Below are 18,105 nucleotides of genomic sequence, written 5' to 3' on the forward strand. Positions count from 1 at the left end.
CCAAGAGATTTGTGAATAAAAATCTTGCCTTTATTGCTAAAGAGAGCAGCTGCTCCTCTTGGTCACCTACAAGCTGGTAAGTGAAGTAAAAGAAGTTATTAATTTCTGAAGCTGAAGACCTAAAGTTTGATTGAACATCCCTTGTCCCTCAGCTTCTAGAGGCGGGATTCTCTGCTTATATTTGTATATGAATTTTCCTCAGAATTGTAACCACGGATCTGGTGGTTATTTTCTTTGTTGGTATTATTCTTGAAGGTCTTATCTGTTCTGGTTTTATTTGCAGCAGCTTCAGGCAGTTTTTTCTCAAAGTCCATCTGAAAAAAAGGAAGAAAATACCCTTGTAATTTGAAGCCTGTATTCACTGCTTTTTTTTATTTTGATTAAAGAAAAAATATGAAAACAGTGCAAGAAGAAAAAAGGTTTTCATTCTGTATGCCTTTTTAATGAGCTACAGAGCTCTTAAACTCTGTCTAGCCTCTGCTCTAGGTCAGCTTCCCAAGGCATCAGTTCTGTGAGCTCCTGGCTTTCCTGAGGGCTGTTTGTTTTTTGAGGGCCGGAGTCCCCATATTTGATGAAAATGGGAAAAATAGGTAACTTATTACTGCCCGGGGTTTGGCTGATTTCATTTCCAGTCTGTGCTGTTTATGCAGCATCCCTTGCATAAGTTCAAGAGCAGCTGTTGAAGGCAGGTTATTTCTTTGCTCAGCCCATGCCCTCACATGGGCACGTGTTCCCAGTGCTCCTGGGCCACAGCAGGGCTGAGCTGACGGGGTCAGCACTCACCTCCAGGCTGTCGTGCCGCACACCGCACCAGAGGAATACTTTGAGTCTTTTGGACCAAAAGCAAAACAGGTTGCAGACTGGCTTAATTAATACTGGTGGGATGTCTTCTCCTTTACTAGGTCCTGCAAAAAGAAAATAGTAATAAGTGAGTCTATGGATAGCTGGGTATGAGCCTTGGGAGCCACAGACCATGAGGTGAGGGAGCAGGATCAGAGTCCACTGCCCTCTTCTGAGTCTGTGTCTCAAGTCACCTATTGGACTTTTTAAGAGCTTTTTTTACAGCCAGGCCACCTTATGCAAAGGTATGACTGTTTATATATGTGTGTATGCTTTTTAGACCACCAACCTGTTACAAAGCTTATTAACAGCCCTGTGATGGCACAGCCCACGCAGCCGATGGCACTGAAGTACAGGTAGGACAGGGAGTACCAGGTGTCTGCCAGCAGAGGCCTATGAAGAGGTGACAAAAGCAGCTAGTGATGAGCAGCAGCTGCATTTAAGCTGTTGCCTGACTGAGCCAGCAAAATGCAGGTCATGCTGCAGCTGGTGTGTCATCTGGCACCAGTCTGCACTCCCAGCCTGCCCTGGCAGTACTGCCTGCACCCCAGCTGCAGGCTGCGGGGGGCACACTTGGCAAAAATAAGTGGTAACAATAGGAAAAATACCTCTCTGGGGCCAGCGTGGGAGCTGCAGTTACCAGTGCCTCGGTGCTGTTAGCCAGGGTGCAGTTGAGGGTAGACAGCTGCAGAGGGATGGACTTTGTTGCTGGTGCAGGGTAAATGAAAGAGCCAGTACCAGCCCAAAAAGCCAAGCTGATCCCAGCTAAGAGGCCTCCGAGAGCACCCTTGGCAAGTATAGAAAGATACTGTTAAAGATCATCTGTGGAAAGTGCTTTTTTGTGAATGTGAATTAGGCAAGAGTAGGTAATGATGGGTTATGGTGTACATAAATTCTGTTCTCTCTCAACTAAGGTATAAAACATGGTGTTTTAGTGCTCTCTGTTTGCAAAAGTTGAAGCAGAAGTGTGATTAAAGCTGTGATACAGATTTTAGTTTTTAGTTTGCATCCCAAGGCTAGTGCAAGTATTGAGTAATTTTTTATTCTTAATGAAACTCGGAAAAAATAAATTAAGAAAGCACTCATGTGAATCTAATCACTACTTATTCCACAGCTGGGTAGACTTAAATTCAGGCAGGGAAAAGGCATGTATAAATAGATCTTAGATCCTCAGGCACTAAAGCTGAAAAGCAGCTCAAGGACCCAAACAATTTTCAAAATTGAGTTTTAACCAAAAAGCACCAAGAGATTTTCTTTTAGATCAGGATTTTGGTTTCCTTACCTTCCAGTTAGCACAGGGAAACACAATTCCCAGAGTAAATAATCCCAGCATGGGCCCCCCACACATCCCGTGGATGGAGAGGGAAGCCTGTGGGTGCAGAGAAGAAAGAGGAGTTCAGGGCAGCAGCTGAGGGGAAGCATGCCCAGTTCTGATTTTGATCTGTAATTTTCACTGGGAAAATGGTGAGCAAGAAGGGATAAAAAGTGATTTCAGGGCACAGTTACAGAGAGAATCAGTATTATTTCCTAGCAGAAGTCAATAGTGACAGAGTTAGGGGATTTTTTTTTTTTTTTCCTACTTATTCCTCTCAGCAAAATGTCCACAGAAATGGTTTGGGTAATCTAGCAGCCATCAGAGCTGGCAGCGTTATTTGCTCAGTTCATTACATTTTGTGTTCATTCCTATTGTATTAGTTGCATTTCTGAAGCAAGAAATACCTGCACGACTCCTCCCAGCAGCGATGCTGCTGCAGCCATGGAAGTGCACAGGACACCGTACAGTACACCTGGAAAAGGTAAGGTAGGGAGGTTCTCAGCCCTGGTTAATGGTGGGGATGGTTCTAGCTCAGTAGTGTCTGAGGTGACCAGCCAGCAGGAAGGAACTGGCCCTTCTGATTGGGTGTTTAGAGTAGAGCATTACACACCCAGCGGTGTCTTGTGTGAAGTCTCGTTGGGTTTTTGGTTGATTGATATTTCTTACAAAGCAGAACAATATCAGTGACATTAATTTAGAAGTTATGCCTCATATAGAAATGTTTCTATTGCTTTTAAGTATCGCTTTTAAAACAGTCTAATAAATGAGTTGAGAAATGATAGAACAGCATGGCTTTCTTCCCTTGACACCAGTTTTAACTTCATGGCAGGTGAAACTCTGTATGCAGCAGCCTTGAGTAAAGCCAACCAAAACTTCTGTGCTAGCACACCTTGGTTTCAGACATAAAAATTATCTTTCTAGGTGCAGAGTGAAAAAACTAAGTAGTAAGTGGAAAAACAAGAAGGGAGAAGACTAGAAGCAGTTACAGGGATAGAAAATGGATGGGTTTGGTGCTTTCATTATATTTATGAATTTTAATAGAATTCTTATGGTATTCATAAAAGGGTTATGATCTTACTGAAATAATAACAAATATCATAAAAATTGAAATCATGTTGGATGCGTGCTATGTTGATGATATTTTGTGGGGTTTTTTACTTTTTTGTTTTCATACTTTTTTCTCTGAAAAGCTGAATAATCTGCTTATGCAGTACTCTGAGTTTGAATAGAAATTATCTACTGTGTTATTCTAAATAAATACTACTATAGAGTAATGTGGTAATAACTACATTAACATTCTTTCTGTGTTATGAAAAGTGTTTTCTAATATTTTCAGTAGGCCAAACTTTTCCAAGGATTTTGAGTGGTGGTTGTTCATGCTAGTCTGTATTTGTTTCTCTGCCATATGGTGCTGATGATGCTACCAAGGCATCAGACTGATGTTCACCTGGAGGGTTTATCAACTACATTGATGTTTCTGAGGGAGTCTCTCTGTGCAGTGCCCTTTACTGCTAAAGAAATGGGTCTCATCTGGAGTACCCACACAAGCCTTTGCTGATCCACGTGCTCATCTTCTCGGAGACATTTGGGAAACCTTTCTTGACCAGGTCTTCAAAGGTAACAGTTGCTAAAGCATTGATGCTGGCAGCTACCGTGCTGTAGAAAGAGAGAAGAATGGTAAGTAAATAGGAAGCAATATAATCTGAAATCAGGTTGTATTGATAAAGAAATGCTTCCTCTTTTTCCACACTAATGCTCTCCAAGAACTGTATGATTCATAGTATTTTTCATATGTGCTACTTTAACTGGGGAGGTTTCTGCTGCTTCTGCAGTTGCTGGGGCCTCTGCTTCATGCTGGCATGGAACAAGATAAAAACACATCCTAACTGACCCTTCCTTTTACAAGTTGGCAAAGACCTTAAGTATAGACATATTCCAGAATTAAAACCTTACTCCCTTACAAATTGAAGGATGTGCAGTCACCGCTAGTGCCACCCTGGTCCTCCATGAATGGCCCAACTCTTTTAGCTGGGTGAGTGAGCCTGTCTTTGGTGAAAATAGTTCAGATAGACTTACTGAAAATGTTTATACCCCTGACTATGATATTGTGGCAGTTACCTTAAGTAAAGACAGTTTCACCATAAGCAGCTCCCAAGAATATTTTGGGAAGTTAAACTCAGTTTTTCTACACTTTCTTTGTATTGATAACATTATTCTAAACTGTATTTATGATAAAAAGATACTGGAGATGTGGACTTAGACTTTATCATAAACATAATCATAGAATAATTTAGGTTGGAAAAGACCCCTGAGGCCACAGAGTCCAACTGTTTACCCAGCACAGTCAAGTCCACCACTAACCCAAGTCCCTGAGTGCCACGTCCACATGTCTTTCAAATACCTCCAGGGATGTAACATAATTCAACAAACAACTACTGCTACTTCATAGAATGTTCTAAGAGAAGCAGCTGGGCTTTTCTTAGGGTTTCATATTTTGACCTCATTCTGGATCCTCAAGAAATTATCGTAAATAGCTAAAATGTCAATTCAGATTCACAAACCTTAGTGTTCCACTGAATGCACAGGCAACAAACAGTCCTGGGACTCCTGGCATCAAAGAAAAAATGTCCATAACAAAGTATGGCATGAGCTGGGATAGAAGAAGCACAAGAGCAACACAAGAAATTAATTAAGGTAATGGAAGCAAAGTATTTTATGTTTACTAGCATGTTGCTAAATTCTGGTGTTGTCCCAAATAACATGGTTTCAGATCTTGAGCAAAGGGGATATCTTTTGGCAAAAATACTCAATTGAATTAATACTGCAGGAGTGCCAGAATAGATATTATTGTAGTCCTGATCTGGCATCCACCTTAGTCCCTGAGTGCTGGAAGGACTTAGAGCATTGCACAAAATTAAACTGTCCTGATATGTGCTATATCTGAGCCCAAAGCATGCTCCTAATTATTATAATGGACATCTGTACCTGATCAGGAGCTGAAATGAAAGCAGCAGTCCAAGGGTCACAGCTCTTGTAATGAGAGTACATCACCAATCCACAAAATACTGCACACACTAGGACTGTCCAAAGTCCCAATAAATTCAGGTAAAGTGCCCTAGAGCAAAGAAGGGAAACTGTTTAATGGAAGATAAATAAAAAACAGCATATTTATTCTGAACTTTTTTGGGAGATCTCTTAATCCCAACTGGTTATATAGTTCAAACTGGCTGTATAATTCAAAGCAAAATTTAAAAAATTTAAAAAGGAAAAGTACACCATCCTTACAGGGCGAGGATGAAGTTCCCAAGCAACTCCCTGGAGCTGGGTGAGTCAAGTAACCTCAATGCAGAATGGGCTGCACTGGGGGCTGGGCCTGTCATTCCTGTCCCTTGCAAGAACAGATTTTTGCCTGTTGGGAGATGCTGATGCTGTCCTCCCTTTAGAGCACACAGAGTATTGTTTCCAATGTTACCATGCAAAGTAACAGTCTTGGTGATTTTTTGCTATTCCACGAGATGGATGTGGGTGACAGCATCTGCTGGGAAGGTTGTGTGGCTGTGGGTCAGCAATCCTGCAGGCTCTGAAGCTGCCAGATTTTACAGAGCTCACATCATGTTTGGACATCACCTTGCACAAGATCTATTGCTAAGGCCAGTTCAGAGTGTGCTACCAGGAAACAAAGGTTAACCCAACTTGTTACTAATGATGTTCTCACTGGTGTGACTTCTAAATGCTTTTCAAACACAGAATTTTCTACAGGATGAATTCATATAGACAGTCATGGCCTTCAGAAAAATTAATATGTTTACAGGCAGCAAAAAAAGCTGTTTGAAAAAGGAAAGAATTATCACCTTTATTCTTTAGCCACATGTGCAAGCTATTGGCCCTAGGTGTGTGAAAAAAATCTGATTGTTTAGTAAAATATGTCTTGCAATGCACATACTACTGCTGAAGTTGAGGCAGGTAGCAAGCTGGAGACCTGTTTATCTGTATTGTGAAGATTCACTTTGTTCTTCATTGATTCTGATTATTGTGACACTGAAGAATTGTAAGAAATTATTAAGATTTATTTTTATTTAGGTAATACCTTGTTCTGTACTGCTCCACTAAATCAATAACTTTTAATCCAGTATAACATAAACACAGTTCCAATAGGTACAGTGAGGCTGTAGGTAGCACAACTTCTGTGTTGACATCTTTGCCATCCTCTCCTTCTGAGGATTAGTCTTTCAGCCTGATCATAAATTGATAAGCTGCAAGAGATAGATTTCTCTTTTTCCTCTGCATATACTTGAGTCATTTTGAGCCAGAGGTAGTAAGACTGTCAGAGCAAAATTAGCCTACTACGACCTAATGGGATCCCAATATTTATCATATAGATATATATTATTTGTCAGTATAAGTTTGTCAGTATAGCTGACAAACTTAGTGTAATTCTTGATTGATTGCAGGAATAGGTTAATGACAGGTAGCTTACATTTTAGCATGCCTTTCTGATTTGCAGGAAATGCATCTCTGTATTGTGGACTGATTGACTCCATAGAGCCCTAGCCAGGTAAATGTTCCCCCAATAACTATTGTCCAGAAGGTATGTCGTCTCAAAGGATCAACATCAAAGCTAGAAGAAAGAAAGAAAGAAGCAATTTAGTTTTTTTATTTAAACATATTTTTTCCAGCAAGAGGTATGTGATTTTTTCAGAATTATCTGGCATCCTACCATCTGAATCAAAAATTCTGCATTGGTAATACTGTTTTCCAGAACAGACGACATCCAATGTGTTCAGGCTTGGAAGTTTTTTTTACTTTTATATCAGAACACATTGTTTTCAAGTCAGGATAGGCAAATATCATTCAGACCTAGTCAGAGGATCACTTAATTCAGATTAATCAAATTTATAAGGATGCTTTTGCTCAGACATCTGACCCGTGTCATATTGTAGCAGAACTACAAGCCATCCTGCCTGAGATCCCATCTTCTGGAAGGAGCAAGGTTCCTTACCAAACTCTAAAAAAATCCAGCAAACTTTTAATAATTATTATTAATAATTATTAACTATTTTAATAATAAATTTAATAATTATTATTGTTAATTTTAATAATTTTTCATAATTATTAATGGTTATTATAACAATATTCATAATTATTAATAATTTTATTTATAATTAAAATAATAATAATCATAATATAACTTCCTTTACAAGACATTGCTTCAGCTGCTGTGTTATCTTTTGTACAACAAAATTCTGCTACTCAGCAAATCTAACCCGTACAAGTATATCTTTCTGTCTCGAATGTGTTGTCTTTGCAGTTCTCCTTATCTTGGTTGGGTCAGCAGATAACATTTGACCTTGCTGCTGGATTATGTCACTGACTTGCCTTGATTAACCAACAAATGCCCCAAACAGCCAAAGGAAGATCAGATTTCTGTCCCAGTGCACTGGTGCACTATTGCCTGCTGCTGTGGTGAGTGCAAGTAAAACGTAGTGTCTGTTTTATGAATAGAAAATGAAAGATATATACATTTAGCCACTGAGATTAGGTGTGTTTGGAGCATGGTGCTAACGGCATCAGGGTTTCATGTTTGATCCCTGTATGGGCCATTTACTTAAGAGCTGGACTTGTTGATCCTTGTGGATCCCTTCCAACTCAGACTATTCCGTGTATGAAATAGGAAGGATTAATTGGGCTGCATTTTAGCTACCCAAGGAAAAATGGCAAATCTCCCCTTCATTTCAGATGACCATTCATTTCTTGAAAGAGTTAAGCGTTCCTAAGGTCAAATGCATTGCCAATAGCTGAAGAGACGAGGAATGGACTTCTCTGAGTCACCAGGGTTGTTTAATTGCAAGTCTGTGTATTTTTGGCTTACTGAGGGCATGGTTTCTAAACAGAGAGGAATGGTTTGCATCATTTGTTTCTTACTCAAATATGTTTAGCCGAGATCCTTCATGGGCATCTTCCCAGACTTTGGTCGCTCCACCATTCAGACTAGTTCCTCGAATCAAAACTGCCACGAAGCCAGCCACCATAACAACCATTTGAAATGCATCTGTCCAGACAACAGCTTTTAATCCTCCCTAAAACAAAGAGAAACTGTACACCCTCAATCTTCTTTCCTGTTGCTCAAGTACTGAAAAATGTAGAAAGACTCCTTATTTTGACAGCTCCTGAGCTGTATGTACAGCACCCAGCAAATCAGGGCTCTGTATTCTCCCACAAAGTGTGTACTTTTGCAGGTCGGAAAGTTTCACAGCCTAAATAGTTTGTCCATGGGCACAGAAGAATATTTGACTTTCAGTTAAATGCTTTTTATCTGCCTCCTTCATATGCATTTGAAGAACAAATCATGGTGTGGAACAAAAGCTTAGGGAGTTTTGGCCTGTTCCTACATCCCATAGGACTCCATACGTTCTGAGAGCCCACAGTTAGCCCAACGCAGAAAAATAGCTGTGGAAAATTTGCCATTCAGCTTTCTTCCATAGCTACTTTCATATTTGATCCAGTCAGTACTAGAGCATCTAATAAGTGTTTTCAACACGAGTGAGATATTGGAAAAAAATCATTAGTGGCAATGAGAATGGCAATTAGTCCTGAGCCACAGGGCTCTGCTGCTTCCCTGCAAATATCTATACAATATATCTATTTTGGAATTTGGAGTCTCATGTTGCTTCCATTCAAAAGTAAAGCTCTCTGGCCTGTTGATGATCCTTCCTAGGTTTTAGTGCTTTGTTCCTGAGCATGATTTTCATTACAGTGTTTTTCAGCCTATAATTTGTAAAAGATAAGAATCATCATCTCAAAAGATGACAGGGGAAGCTTATTGCCTCCTTATCTGGACTCTGTCTCAGGATGTCTGGTTTAAGCATTAATTAAACATTAATTAAGAGGAGACATACAGCAAAGGATTAGAGAGGACTTTTTTTTCCTCCAATAGACTTCCCTATAACACAGAATGTATGTTCTCTATGTTCTCCACAGGAGCCATCCTTCTCTGGTAGTGTCATGTTTAAAGGATGGTCGAATTAACTGTCTGTGTTCCAACTGTTCCATTATGTCTATTACATACCAGAGTGCAATAGAAAGTGCAGACAATTCCTGTTGCAGCTACAGAGCCCCAGAGATCAAATCCAGTGACTGCAAAACCAATGAAAACAAAATTGTTAGTGAAATGGGTGTGAGTCATCTGGAAGGTAGCAGAAGAGCTGTAATCCTTTAGCTTTAGAAGGATAGGAGTAATTACTAATTTTAATCTTTTGTGTCTGTTAGGAACTTTGCTGGATTGTTCAAGTTTTGTAGAACTTCTGGATACTGTTTTGCTTTGCTGTTTTCTTTCAAATTGAAATTAACTAACTTTCAAGCAAAAGTAAGAATACTGGCATAAAGCAAAAATGTCATTGTGATGGGACAGAGCTTTATAAGCAATACTTCACTTCTGCTCTTAGTCCAGACCTTTGTTCTTGAGAAACCAAGTTCTTCAGAGATTCCCAAAAATCCTAAGATGAAAAAAACCCCAATGCATAAGTAAATTCCATTACTGCATCTAAGAATGATTTAATGCTAAAATGGGCTTCTTTAAAACAAAATGTCTGTGTTCATTTTGCTTCGTAAAGTTTCTTTACACAAAATGCACAAATTTTGTTTTGGCTGATACTGAAATCTCACCCACCATCATAGTCTGTGAGGGCAAAAACTATTTGTAAAGGTTTCTCTTATTAGCAAAGTTAGTATGGTGTAATAATGAATGAGAACTTTCACATAGAATTCAGCTGCATGACAGAGGAAGAAAATTAGGCACTGTGTGAGCGATGGGATCAAACAGACTGAACGCAACTCAGATAATGAACAAAGAAAAGAGCCTCACAATCTCTTCCCAGTCAGTTTTGGTAAAATCAGGATTTAGGCCGTGATGATTCCTTGTGCCATGATGATTCTATGTGCCCTAAAATTACAAATCTTGTCTATGGTGATGGATGCTTTATGCCTACTTTGTAAATATTAATTGAAGAAGTCTGGGGACAGACAGCAGAACAGCATTCGTCTCTGGCTGCAGGGAAGAGAGTTATTCCCATGGAAACCTGAATACAAGAGACAGGGACAGGGGAATCAAAGTACATAGTATGGTCTTGGATCATCAGCTTGTACTGTGAACTTTGTCAGGATGTTGGGAAATTGTTTGCTTCAAGTCTCTTCAGGTGGTACTGAGTGGGAAGGAGAGCAGAAGAGCAACGACGAGGCTCCTGCTAATGTTTGGGTGTGAGAGGAGCCTGGGGAGTCAGAAATACAGAGCTACAAGGGGAAGGCAAAAACCTTCTTATAGGGCCTTTGAGCAGGGTTGGGGTTTTATCTGTTTTTGTTACTTCATTTACTCAGACAATGCCTCTGGTGTGGTTATTTGGGGTAGCAGTGTAGTGCAGCATAAGAACTCACCTTGGTTGAGTGCCAGTGATGGAGCATAGACCACTATTCCCGTGTAAAGGATCTGAAGGAGAAAAATGATGTATGTGATAAAACTTGAATTTAGAGTAGGGCTCTGAGCAAAATACTAGATCTAGGGGTTTCTTCAGATCAGCTTGTATTGTATTGTATATTTTGTTTCAGCCCTTAAAAATTAAAATCTTGTGTTTAATTCCTTTCTGAGGGGAGGACCATTATCTGTCTTTGTATTACCTATTTCTCTACTGCTAAGACAAGTACATGACAAAATATCCTCATGAAATTGAAAAAGGGTATCTCCAGAAAACACAAATAGTGATACAGGAATAAAGTTGCATTGATCATAGAAATTAAATTTTCATTTTTCCATTCAGTCCCTTTCAAAGTAACTGACTCAATACCCTTTACATGTAAGATCTGAGATAACTGATGGAGAAACAAAGCATCAAAGTCAATAAGCGTTCAGACCTATTGCCAAAGGTTTGGGAATTATTAAAATGGAATTAATGCAGAAGGAAATGTCTCCTAATCTCCCATCAAATCCCATCTTTCCATTAAATACACAAATAATGTAACCTTTCAAGATGGTCACAGCAGTGAGCGTCATGGGACCACAGCTACTAGGGCATCTGCCCAGGATACCTTGTACAGCAGTTTTCAAATAGGATAGTTCACCTCAGTGTCATAAATGGGTAACTAAACATACCCAGTGAAGCTTGACCAGCTTCTCAAGAAAGACAGAATCCACTTATTTGGGAAGACAGAGGCTTCCAGTGAACATAATGTGGCAAGAATGTGCTGTGAGAGTACAGCACGACATCCGAGTGTTAAGGACAACTAAAATGACATTCTTAATACTAAACAGGAAAAGTTAGGGAAGTTAGACATTTAAAAATATAATCATACTTTCTTTTTAGCATTCATGGTTCAAGTGAAAAAACTAAGACAAAAGAGTACTTATTAAAACATCTCATTATAAAAAATGTGCTGTATGGGACTAGTCTGTGAAAATCAATGTTGAGTGAAATTAGCATAAAAACGAGTCATTGTTATCTTACCGTCTGTAGGATGTAAATCAATGTTGCAGCAAGACGGACAATCTTGTTAAATCTTAATTCCAAATACTAGGAAAAAGCGTATTCTCAGTAAAGTGCACATGCAGCATCTGTGACACAGCTGTTACCCTTCTGTTTGCCCCAAGTGACACCTTACTGTGCAAGTAAACGTACTGGCAGCTGGCACTGCTGCTGTGAGCAGCTAACGAGGAGAGCAGGATTGTCATTAGACAGAACGATAATTACATTTAAGGAATCAGTCTTCTCATCTGTACCATGTACATGAAGTTTTATATATAATCAGTACATAGATTATATAGATATCTATATAATCTATGTATTGATCATTGCAGCAATCAGTACCTTCTTTGTACCAGGAATAACTGGAAGATCCCAAGAACTACAAAGAAATTTTAACTTCAAATGAAATTATGTTCCAACTGTACAATGAGGAAACTTGAGTTCATCTCTAGCAGAAATAGCATCGACTGCAGTAGTAACAAAAGTGGAGGTGGAGCAGATGGTGAAGCAGCAACCTGGAGTTTCCTGGTGCAGGAGCTAGGCTGGCTTTCCCCCTTGTCCTGTCTTGGCCTAAAGCCAAATCTGCACATCACCAACATGGAGAGGCACGAAGGGGGATCTTACAGACTTCCAGGTTCAAGGATGTAGAGAGGTGTTGCCACCTTCAAAAGAACTGCAGAGGTGAGTGGATCTCTAGACCCAAAAGCCCAGGTTTTAAGGCTGAATGACTCTGCAGAGTCTCTCTGCCCCGTGACAGCCTCTGTGCAGGGAAACTCTTCTTGGGCCACAGTCCCACGTGCCCCCCAGCAGACACCAGGCATGGCCTGTACAAGTTTTCTCTCTTTCACAAGTCTCTAGGCTGTGCACTTTGTACTGCCAAGCATCTTTTTTTTTTTTCATTTTTCTCATGCTGATCTTGAGTTTCTTGCATAATAAACCCCACAGTCCACCATATAAATACAAAGCGAATTTATGTAACTCGACCTATTTCTAAAATTAACTCATGAAGCCAACAGTCATCTTTCCAGGATGCTTGAAGGGTCTCTCCGTCTACAATGACCCTTTTGCTGGTTTAGATGATGAAAGTAAGTAATTCTCTGACATTGGATCAAAACCAACTAGAAAATGCAACTACTTGGAGCAACGGTCAATTTTACTCTTCACTGACCTGAAAATATTTCCAAATACCCAGACAGATCTGTTTGACCAAATTCCTTCCTTGGGTTTGGGCTCAGTGAGCACGAGCAGCCTTTCTGTTACCAGAAGGTTCCTCGTGAACAAACCCAGTTTTATCATCCAATTCATGCTTATGAGGAGCAAGCAAACTTGCAGGAGCTGACTGAAGTGAGTAAGAGGCCATCCCAAATGGTCAGTAGCTGTCCTGTGGATGTGCAGTTTATAAAGGCTGCTACTGAACTGTGTTATGAAGGAAAAAATGCGTTCCAGGGAAAATGCCTGGCAAAATCTCTACAAAATTCAGAAGTCATTAATTTCTTTTCCTAGAGAATGCTTGAATTCATTCTCCAGCCCTGACTTCTTTTTTTCTTCTTTTTTATTATTTGAACAAGCCTGCCACCTTCTTTCTCTTCTTCCCACCTCAGCTACTTAGATACAGTAACTTGGCCAAAATTACCATATCTAGACTAAATTTTAATTGGATAGTATTGAATGTTGTTCTTAAGGTCTATCTCTCTAAACCAGAGCAGAATACTCAAAAGACCAGAAGCATTTGGATACGCTTAAATATTTTCCAGCTGTAACTTAATTTGGTGCTGTTTGTAAACCCATATCCTGTCTGTGCTATATGTGCATAAAAGGAGCTCTGACCCTTAGGTTGTGATTTCAGCTTATGCAATATAAGTAACTAGTTTAAATAATGCAAATTATTTCTAAAAATAATTAATATATTGATATATTTGTTCTGTAAAACACTGCAGAAAGCTTTCTGTCAAAGATTTTTCTCTAAAAAAATATATGCATGATAATTAGTTGTGCTAGAATAGTGCCTTTTTTTTATGATTTTTACTTACCTCATAAGTGCTTGTGATGCCAGATCTATAAAAAACAGGTAGGAAAAGTTCAGAAGTAAAAATTATAACAAGTGTATACGAAAGAAAGAAGAGCACAAAGGATGCCCCATAGCGATAAACTTCAGAGGGTGTCCCCAGGACTGTCACTGCTGACATGAAGCTTGATGTAAGAGAAAAAGCTATGGGTCCACATGTCATCTGCTTACCGCCCACCAAAAATTCCTTTGAAGTTTTTTTTTTCCTCTCTTTAACTGCAAAAAAGACTCCAATGCTGGCAGAGACTAAAAATAGTGCTGCAAAAACAACATAGTCCCAAGTCATGAATTTTTTGACTTCTGGAGCTACAAAGTTTGGCATTGCACCAACTGTATAATTTTTTGACAGAAGATTCTGGTTTACTGTGTCTGCTGCTCCAACCAGATTAACTCTGTTGACAGCAAAGCTGAAGTTTATCTGTAGCTCAGCAATGACAAAAAATAAACTGGAAGTGTTCAGCCAGAACACTTTTTCAAATGCACTTCAGTTCTAAGGAGTTTAAAAAAAGGTAGCTAAGGATGAATTAAGGAGGAGAGCACTTAGACCCAAGTTCTGCGGGTGCTTCTGCCAGGCAAGCTGAAATAAGGGTCTTAGTTTGAAATCTGTAGTACAATCCCTTTTTATCTGTGATGTGTAAGTTTAAGGTTAAACATTAGCCTGGCACATTGACATGATCCAGCTCTTTTCTAACATCTCAGCATTTTAAAATAATGAAATGAGAGCAATAGAGGAAAAAAATAAAGGGGAGAGAAAGGAAGGAAAGCTCATTTACAGAGAAGCAACTGATCTTGAATGCCAGCAATAGACTTTGCAGCTGTCCTTTGAGATGCTAAGTGTGCTTCTGGTTACAGTCTCTGGAACTTAACGTGGCCATAAGAAACTGAAGTGTTTAATGCTTAAAACCAATTATGGTGCTTCCCCCCACCTGCTGTAGTTCAGCCTTGGTGTGTCCGGAAGCCCAACGGGCCTCCAGATGAACAGAAGTGTGGTTTGTGCTGCACTGTCTGAGGGTGAATTACAGTTAGAAACTAATTTTTAACTGACTTCTACTGAAGAAGAACCTTCTACAGGTTCATGTGAGAAATTACTTATTTATCCATATAAAACTTTGTTGGACTTACAGGACTACAGAGTCGTAGAAAACCAGATCGAACAGCAACATTTATCTTAACTATGTCTTTGGCATAATTTTATAAATTCAATTATTAGGTTTTCCTTTTGTGGTTTTGTTTTAAATAATTGAATATTCATTTAATCCTCATTAATGCCATAACAATACATTTTCCAAAGAACCAGGAAATTACTTATCATCCTGAAAGATTAACTTGTACAGAGAGGTAGTGTGTGCAGTCACAACCCTGAAGGAAGGGTGGAGCGTGTATTGTGAAGAAAATTTAAAAAAAAAAAAAAAAAAAGAAATAAATTACATTACCTGGGAGAGCTTTAAATAGCAGAAGTCCTTTTCTTCAGCCTTGTCTTGGTTAGGGATGGATCCCCACATCTCCTTCTTAAGTCATTGGTGAATAGAGGTGGTTTTGCTGCGTCAGTAGCAGCTTAGTGTGTGTCCAGACCTGAAGTCTTGCCTGTTCCCATCCATTACTCAGGAGAAGGACTTCTTCTGCCCACGTATGCAGTAGAGATCGTGCAATTTTATAGTTTATTTTGGTGAGACTGAGTGTGAAAGGGGGAGTTGAAATTCCCCTTTTATTGCCAAATGTGAACTGAAAAAGACAAATAAGAAACCCAAACCAAAGATGCTTCTTTAAAGGTACTGCTGCATACAGAGAAAACACTTCTAGTCCCGATAAGTTAAAAACATGAAGTGTGGGTTTGGGACCTATGACCCCAAATCTGTGGAAGCCAGGATATGGATGTAGCAGTGGCCAGGGCACCCCCTTGTGTGACTGTGGGTGGTGAGGTGGAGGGGCCAGAAGAGACAGCAGTGAACCACGTTCCATGGTGTGGATCAGAGTCAGTACAGGTAACATGCTGAGAGTTTTCACACAACTGTATCCAAGTATGCAACCATCACTAGTTAATATTTCTCTTTTGTACAGACCAAGTGCCTTAGAGTGTTACACTCTCAAAAAAGCAGCCAAGCATTCCTCTGCTTTTAAAAGTGGGGGTTTTGGGGTGGTTTTTTTGTTGTTGTTGTTGTGGTTTTTTGGGTGGTTTTTTTTTGTTTGTTTGTTTGTTTTTGCCTCTCCCTCCCCTCTTTGCTCTTTTCTCCTTATAAGTGTGGATATGGATATTTTCTGCATGTTTTATTTCATACCTACAGGGTCTTATTAATAAGTGTCTCTGGCAATGGTGAAAGCTATGCCAATACAACAGGGTTGTCTGGGGTCAACCATCAACCCAGTCTAGCAGGAGGCTAATTTAATGGTGTTTGTATGCAGCTTGTAGGGCTCACCAGGAAAACCATAGATTGATCTGGCTTGATCACAGGAACATCAAGTGAATTCACAAAAAGATGCAAAACCCTCAAACTTGAGGGTATTTCTTCTTAAATTTGAGCTGCTGGACATGCATTATCTAAATAAGACCTCATCAGTCTTACAATGTTGAGAGGGTGGAGAACTGTTTATAAAGCCTGGGATAAAAAATGAAAATATAAAGCAAATGAAAAAATAATCATCTGAGTCAGAAGGTTTCTCTCCTAGCCATGTTACCAAAGAAACTGTAAGTGGAAGATCCCTGTAATATCCATTCTAGGAAAATAAGTGTAGTGTAAAAATTCCTATTGGCATAAATATAAGCATGCAGGAATTTTTTTAAATTACGAATGTTTTTTCCAGCAGAAAAGTGGGGATTTTTTTGGGTGATAGTATTTTACACAAAGTTGGAAAAAAATTAATGGAATAACATCAAGCTAGAAATGTAAATTTCTCTATTTATCATGCCATAGTCTCCTGACACATTTTCAGCATCATGTCATGGGGTTGTTCAGAATAACCATTTTGGCTAAATCTCACATAGAAAAAATAATATAACTTAGAAATACAATTTCTGGAGAAAAAAATATTTTTAAATAGTATGGAAACACTTGTTATTCTGCCATGATGTTATTCTTTATGTGGAAATAATTGGTATTTTTATTTCCCTGAAATAATAAGATTATTTTACATTTATTTATGCAAACTCTTGTGAAATTAATTTTTAGCTAGGGTAACCCAAGGAAGAACCTTCACTTTTTGAAGGTTCAATATCTTTCAATATCTGACTGAGAATCTGACAAGAAATTCCAAGTTGACTGTTTCACTTTTCCACTCCAGGCTGTATGCAACCTGAGCTTCTATGTCAGGCTTTATTTCCACATCTGAAAAAAGTACTTGAGGATAGCAAAGTTAAGGGTGTGACTAATGAGCTGCAGCCTGACTTGCTGCAGTCGGGCAGGAAAACTTGCAAGGAATGCTCTTTTCCATGAGCTGCTGTCCCTTTTTGCTTCTGATTGTGGGGAACATAAGAATAGCCTTTTGAGGGGAAGAGAAGACCCAGCTTGAGTGAATGGATATATATCATTGCATCTTTCAGTCTGAGATCAGGGAAAAGACAAACCTTAATTCAGCATTCTGTTGGCTTGAGAGTTGAGCCTCTCTTGTAGTGCTTGCGAGACGCACCTGCCTTACCCTAGAATGCAGAAAAGTGATACCCCGTGTGCCACACCGTGCATATTTACAAGCAGTTCCCTAGGAGGAAGCTGAAGACACCTCTGCCTGATGCTCTCACCACCATAGCTACATTGTCCACTCTTGTTGTCCTTTTTTCTCTTTTTTTTCTCCTTGCAATGAGAGCTTTCCATTTGGAGTAAATGCCAGTTTGAGATGATAGAAATCATCCCTTTCTGAGACCAGACTAGAATCATGTGGTCTGATGCTCAATGATCAGATCATGAACGTTTTTTTCTGGTTCCTGCTGAGTTAATCTGCTGGATACCCTTTGTCATGTGTAACAGATCCAGGACCTGACCCTTGATCCAAGACTCACTGATCACTAGCACTGAGAAGAAGAAAAATGAGTTTTGAATTCTGAAATTACTTAATTTTTTTTCAACTTCTGCACTTATTTTGATGCTAAAGTCCAGTATTTGAGTCTGAGATCTGTCCACTGTTATAAACATAAGTGTCATTCTGTAACATAATATCAAGTCACATGTAAATTTGATATCCCTTTGATATCCATTTGTTGGTGCTACTCTAAATGCTTAGATCTATACATAGAAAATTATTTAACTTACAAAATTAAGATTTCCTCACAGGTTGTATACTTTGCATAGTATCTATAAACAGCAATAAATATAAATATAAAACATAAACATTACATGTATTTCTCTAAGGAAAGGATTTCTAACACATAGGTCAGAAAGTTTCTCTGT

The 18,105-nt window shown here is 39.1% G+C and overlaps 1 protein-coding gene across 1 annotated transcript; it reads right to left on the bottom strand.

Annotated features, from left to right (window-relative positions):
• Positions 1–133: 133 nt before the first annotated feature.
• SLC5A12 (solute carrier family 5 member 12) lies at positions 134–14,051 on the bottom strand. The gene is made up of 15 exons (XM_053980159.1): positions 13,695–14,051; positions 11,647–11,712; positions 10,583–10,634; positions 9,222–9,289; positions 8,078–8,232; positions 6,633–6,773; positions 5,141–5,270; positions 4,717–4,805; positions 3,699–3,811; positions 2,560–2,627; positions 2,123–2,209; positions 1,449–1,627; positions 1,130–1,233; positions 784–905; positions 134–314 (listed from the first exon to the last, which is right to left on the bottom strand). The coding sequence occupies exons 1-15, from the start codon at positions 14,049–14,051 to the stop codon at positions 156–158; spliced, it is 1,890 nt and encodes a 629-aa protein (XP_053836134.1). The 3' UTR covers positions 134–155.
• Between the last annotated feature and the right edge of the window lie 4,054 nt (positions 14,052–18,105).

This window comes from Vidua macroura, chromosome 6 (genome assembly GCF_024509145.1).
Source record: "Vidua macroura isolate BioBank_ID:100142 chromosome 6, ASM2450914v1, whole genome shotgun sequence".
Classification (NCBI taxonomy): Eukaryota; Metazoa; Chordata; class Aves; order Passeriformes; family Viduidae; genus Vidua; species Vidua macroura.

What these genes read in the sequence shown, in the direction of transcription:
- SLC5A12 (XM_053980159.1), bottom strand. Translation starts at nt 14,051, where the DNA reads ATGCCAAACTTTGTAGCTCCAGAAGTCAAAAAATTCATGACTTGGGAC. An exon ending in CCCACGCTGGCCCCAGAGAG is followed by an intron (nt 1,234 to 1,448) that starts GTATTTTTCCTA and finishes ACCTCTTCATAG; the next exon opens with GCCTCTGCTGGCAGACACCT. An exon ending in GTTAATAAGCTTTGTAACAG is followed by an intron (nt 906 to 1,129) that starts GTTGGTGGTCTA and finishes TTCTTTTTGCAG; the next exon opens with GACCTAGTAAAGGAGAAGAC.